Genomic DNA, 6140 nt, shown 5'->3' on the forward strand with positions numbered 1-6140 from the left:
AGAGGAGAGGAGAGGGTTGCACAGAGATGATGTGTGAGATCAACAGTGTGCAGCAGTTATCTTCTTGACACATAAAACTGTTAAATGCATTATTCAAATCCAATTCTTTATTTATTAAGGGGGCAGTAAGGGTAACTCACTACTAGGAACTCTCTCTTGTCAACCATCTGGTTCCCGTCGGCGTCAAACATGTTGAAGGCGATCTTGAAGCCTGCGTGGGGCTCTGAGGAAGAGGAGGAGGTATGAAGATGACTGATCTCCACACCGTAGGGACTGAATGGACTACTAGTGGTTATGCATGCTTCTACATGCATCCAGATCATATCAAGATATGTTGTGTTTTGCTCAAACCCGTCAAGTGTATTTCAGCTGTCCATTAAGATGAGTGATCTCAACACCACAGGGACTGGACTCAAGTCATTATGTGTTCTGCTATCAGTGTAACCAGATGATAGCAAGATCTGTTGTGTGATCTGTTTTGCTCAAACACATCAATGTAATTTGACACAGTTGTCTGTGTTATCATTGTTACCATCCCACATATCTCACTACATCACTACTGTTAAAATGATGTCCATGAATGAATCTTTAGGCTCAGTTTAATCAGCTGTATTGAATGAATACTGGGGCGGCAGGTCGCCTTGTGGTTAAGAGCATTGTGCCAGTTACCCAAAGGTCACTGGTTTGAATCCCTGAGCGGACTAGGTGAAAAATCTGTTGATGTGCCCTTGAGCGAGACACTTAACCTTAATTGCCCCTTTAAGTCGCTCTGGATAAGAGCGTCTGTTAAATGACTACAATGTACATGCATACCTGTGGATCTTTCTCTCTCACCTTGGCGAGTGCTATGTAAACATTATCCCAGCGCTGGGTTACCACGCAAAGTGTAGCAGCGATGACTGAGATGCTTCATTGCCTTGTTAGACCCTCAGTGAGCAACAACAGCAGAGCAGCACCTCAGAGTGTGGCTGGAGATTTATCTGCACGGACTGTCAACGCCAGTCTCAAGCCTGCGTCCCAAATAGCATCCTATTCCCTATGTAGTGCACTACTTTTTCCCCAGGGCCATGGACAGAAGTAGTGCACTATATAGCGAATTGGGTGCCATTTGGGACGTAGAAAAAGCAATATATGCCTCCAAGTGTGTTTTTATTGTAACAATGTTGATGAAGGCCTATATGATGAATACCTACATGTTGATGAATACCTATGAAGGACTATATGATGAATACCTACATTTATAAGAGTTGAACTGTTGAAATGTCTTTATTTACTAAATAATATCTTTCATTGTCACATACACTGGATAGGTGCAGTGAAATGTGTTGTTTTACAGGGTCAGCCATTGTGGTGCAACGCCCCTGGAGCATATTAAGGTTAAGTGCCTTGCTCAAGGGCACATCGACAGATTTTTCACCTTGTCGGCTCGGGTATTCAAACGAGCAACCTTTCGGTTATTGGCCCAATGCTCTAATCGCTAGGTTACCTGCTAAGCACCTGTCTCAAAGCCACTCAATTTTCAATGTTGTCTTAACTCATGTTTTATCTTATCTTGTCTTAACTCATGTTTTATCTTATCTTGTCTTGTCTTAACTCATGTTTTATCTTATCTTGTCTTAACTCATGTTTTATCTTATCTTATCTTGTCTTAACTCATGTTTTATCTTATCTTGTCTTGTCTTAACTCGTGTTTTATCTTTTCTGGTCTTAACTCGTGTTTTATCTTATCTTGTCTTAACTCATGTTTTATCTTGTCTTAACTCGTGTTTTATCTTATCTTGTCTTGTCTTAACTCGTGTTTTATCTTTTCTGGTCTTAACTTGTGTTTTATCTTATCTTGTCTTAACTCATGTTTTATCTTATCTTAACTCGTGTTTTATCTTATCTTAACTGGTGTTTTATCTTATCTTGTCTTAACTTGTGTTTTATCTTTTCTTGTCTTAACTTGTGATTTATCTTATCTTAACTCGTGTTTTATCTTATCTTAACTGGTGTTTTATCTTATCTTGTCTTAACTGGTGTTTTATCTTATCTTGTCTTAACTTGTGTTTTATCTTTTCTTGTCTTAACTTGTGATTTATCTTATCTTAACTCGTGTTTTATCTTATCTTAACTGGTGTTTTATCTTATCTTGTCTTAACTTGTGTTTTATCTTATCTTGTCTTAACTCGTATTTTATCTTGTCTTAACTCGTGTTTTATCTTATCTTAACTCATGTTTTAACTTATCTTGTCTTAACTCCTGTTTTATCTTTTCTTGTCTTAACTCTTGGCCTTCTGTGTCTCGGCAGCTTCTTCAGGGTAAGTGTAGATTTGACCACCTACCGTAGTGTAAGGTACAGGAGATTTTGGTCTTTTTTGGGGGACTGGAGATCTTGGGTGGGCCGCCCATGTCTGGGACATACTGTAAACTTTAACAGACCAACGCTGGCCTTTAGTAATGATTTGTGTTTAATGTAAGCAGAGTGCACCACCAGCCCCTCTTCATGAGAGAGAGAGAGAGAGAGAGAGAGAGAGAGAGAGAGAGAGAGAGAGATACAGAGAGAGGGAGAGAGAGAGAGAGAGAGAGAGAGAGATACAGAGAGAGGGAGAGAAAGAGAGAGAGAGGGAGCGGAAGAGAGAGAGAGGGAGGGAGAGAGATACAGAGAGAGAGAGAGAGATACAGACAGAGGGAGAGAAAGAGAGAGAGAGGGAGCAGAAGAGAGATACAGAGAGAGAGAGAGAGAGATACAGAGAGAGGGAGAGAAAGAGAGAGAGAGGGAGCGGAAGAGAGAGAGAGAGAGAGAGAGAGAGAGAGAGAGAGTGTAGTGCGTAAAGAGAGAGACTCACTTGTCAGAATGCAGAGCAGAAAGAGATACTCGGTGTAAGCGATGATGCCTGGAAAGAAAACGAGAAGATGTAACATCAAAGGACAGTCGACAAGATTCATTCTGTTAATGTACAATAAAGCACTCTCTCTCTCCCTCTCTCCTTCTCTCTCTCCTTCACCAACTCTCAAACAGCTGGTAGGGGTCCTGATTTTTTTTCTTTCAAACTCCGGGACACTAGAGGCGGCTTGGCTGAAGGCCAGATTAAAATGTTTACTGATTGTTCAAAGACGGGCCTCCTCTAGATAAATGGAAGGGTAGAACAGACCTTCCCCTCCTCCCCTCTTCTCCCGGAGAGGAGTAGAGAAGGAGTAATCCCCCCTTTCATGCAGATAACATCTAAAAATGTAAAAAGGTGCCTTTGAGTTGAGCCGCAGGCGGTGTTTTGGCCACACCGGAGCTGCGGGTGTTTTTACACTGCAAGTGAGCGGTGCTGAGACCCAAGACCTAGAACACTGGGTGGTAGAACACACACACACACACACACACACACACACACACACACACACACACACACACACACACACACACACACACACACACACACACACACACACACACACACGTACACACCCCTGCATATACACATACACACACGGTGTGTGGTGGTGGGGGGGGGGCGTGGAAAGGGATCACAACCAGCCGTGTTGTGTTTGGAGAAGCAAGGTGTAAAGCGTTGAGGGGATGATCAGCCTGAGGATGTGGTCCATTTAGGATGATGTCCCCTCTGCTCCTCTTTGTTGGAGCCAGGGGAAACACGGGCAGGGCCCAGAGAGATGGAGGACCGCTGCTGTGGCCTAGGTGCTGGAAGGGGAGTGTGTGTGTGCTCATGTTTCTCTATGTGTGTGTGTGTGGTGGCCTGTTACAGGGCGGCTGAAAGCATTCCCTCTTCCACCAGGTTTTTGTTTGGAGAGGAAGACAGTAGCCTGTCTTTCCACTGATAGTTCAGGGTGACTGCACTGAGTGTTACGGGAGAGAGACTGCCTGCTTCAGGAAGGGGAGAGGAACATGATACCTCAGCTTAGTGGAGCTACCCCTGCCCCCTTCCCCCTGTCCCCTTCCCCCTGCCCTGGACCTCACACTAGGGATGGATGCTCCCTGTCCCCTTCCCCCTGCCCTGGACCTCACACTAGGGATGGATGCTCCCTGTCCCCTTCCCCTGCCCTGGACCTCACACTAGGGATGGATGCTCCCTGTCCCCTTCCCCCTGCCCTGGACCTCACACTAGGGATGGATGCTCCCTGTCCCCTGCCCTGGACCTCACACTAGGGATGGATGCTCCCTGTCCCCTTCCCCCTGCCCTGGACCTCACACTAGGGATGGATGCTCCCTGTCCCCTTCCCCCTGCCCTGGACCTCACACTAGGGATGGATGCTCCCTGTCCCCTTCCCCCTGCCCTGGACCTCACACTAGGGATGGATGCTCCCTGTCCCCTGCCCTGGACCTCACACTAGGGATGGATGCTCCCTGTCCCCTTCCCCCTGCCCTGGACCTCACACTAGGGATGGATGCTCCCTGTCCCCTTCCCCCTGCCCTGGACCTCACACTAGGGATGGATGCTCCCTGTCCCCTGCCCTGGACCTCACACTAGGGATGGATGCTCCCTGTCCCCTTCCCCCTGCCCTGGACCTCACACTAGGGATGGATGCTCCCTGTCCCCTTCCCCCTGCCCTGGACCTCACACTAGGGATGGATGCTCCCTGTCCCCTTCCCCCTGCCCTGGACCTCACACTAGGGATGGATGCTCCCTGTCCCCTGCCCTGGACCTCACACTAGGGATGGATGCTCCCTGTCCCCTTCCCCCTGCCCTGGACCTCACACTAGGGATGGATGCTCCCTGTCCCCTTCCCCCTGCCCTGGACCTCACACTAGGGATGGATGCTCCCTGTCCCCTGCCCTGGACCTCACACTAGGGATGGATGCTCCCTGTCCCCTTCCCCCTGCCCTGGACCTCACACTAGGGATGGATGCTCCCTGTCCCCTGCCCTGGACCTCACACTAGGGATGGATGCTCCCTGTCCCCTTCCCCCTGCCCTGGACCTCACACTAGGGATGGATGCTCCCTGTCCCAGGCTTACTCAAATACTCAATACAGCTAATAACAACTTTGGCAGTATGTGATTTGCTTGGCTTGTCTCCCATGAGGAGAGGCCAATTCAATAAAGTATTTGAACTGCAACTATCTGCTGTCTTTATTCTAGTAGTTTAACCTCCTTTTGTTTTTCAAAATGTGTACATTTAAATGTTTAGTCATTTATCAGACACTCTTATCCAGAGCCTCTTACAGTAGTGACTTCATACATTTAAATGTTTAGTCATTTATCAGACACTCTTATCCAGAGCCTCTTACAGTAGTGACTTCATACATTTAAATGTTTAGTCATTTATCAGACACTCTTATCCAGAGCCTCTTACAGTAGTGACTTCATACATTTAAATGTTTAGTCATTTAGCAGGCACTCTTATCCAGAGCCTCTTACAGTAGTGACTTCATACATTTAAATGTTTAGTCATTTATCAGACACTCTTATCCAGAGCCTCTTACAGTAGTGACTTCATACATTTAAATGTTTAGTCATTTATCAGACACTCTTATCCAGAGCCTCTTACAGTAGTGACTTCATACATTTAAATGTTTAGTCATTTATCAGACACTCTTATCCAGAGCCTCTTACAGTAGTGACTTCATACATTTTTCATACTCCTCTATTTTCCCCGCATCCTTGTTTTTTCTGTCAATGTCACAAGTCTGGGAAACCAAAGAACACCTTACCAGGTTAACTCCTGTAATCTGAGTGTTTTTTCACAACTTCAGCCAGGAGTTTTCCCAGACCTCATGATCTGATCAACAAACTGGGCCCTGAAAAGCCTGATAATATGGTATCATCTTGTATATTACATTCTGATAATATGGTATCATCTTGTATATTACATTCTGATAATATGGTATCATCTTGTATATTACATTCTGATAATATGGTATCATCTTGTATATTACATTCTGATAATATGGTATAATCTTGTATATTACATTCTGATAATATGGTATCATCTTGTATATTACATTCTGATAATATGGTATCATCTTGTATATTACATTTCACTTTGATCAGCAGTCCCATATTGAAAAGGTTTTGTTTCCTATATGCCATTTGGAAGTGAAAGGCCAACTTAACTGTCCCACTTTGAAAGCCTACTTTCTCTGACGAGTTTGTACTGTGCACTGCAGTAAGAGAGAGAGAGAGAGAGAGAGAGAGAGAGAGAGAGAGAGAGA

General features: G+C 45.3%; 1 protein-coding gene across 5 annotated transcripts in view; it reads right to left on the reverse strand.

Moving 5' to 3' along the window:
* LOC106602192 (calcium uptake protein 3, mitochondrial) overlaps positions 1-6140 on the reverse strand; it is a 49616-nt gene that overhangs the window by 25577 nt on the left and 17899 nt on the right. For all 5 annotated transcript variants that reach the window (XM_045716435.1, XM_045716434.1, XM_045716433.1 and 2 more), the window contains exons 5-6: positions 2829-2876; positions 141-223 (exon numbers count right to left, since the gene is read on the reverse strand). In XM_045716435.1, coding sequence (XP_045572391.1) covers positions 141-223; positions 2829-2876 — 131 coding nt within the window. The remainder of the gene's footprint in view (positions 1-140; positions 224-2828; positions 2877-6140) is intronic.

This window comes from Salmo salar, chromosome ssa04, assembly GCF_905237065.1.
Source record: "Salmo salar chromosome ssa04, Ssal_v3.1, whole genome shotgun sequence".
NCBI lineage: Eukaryota > Metazoa > Chordata > Actinopteri > Salmoniformes > Salmonidae > Salmo > Salmo salar.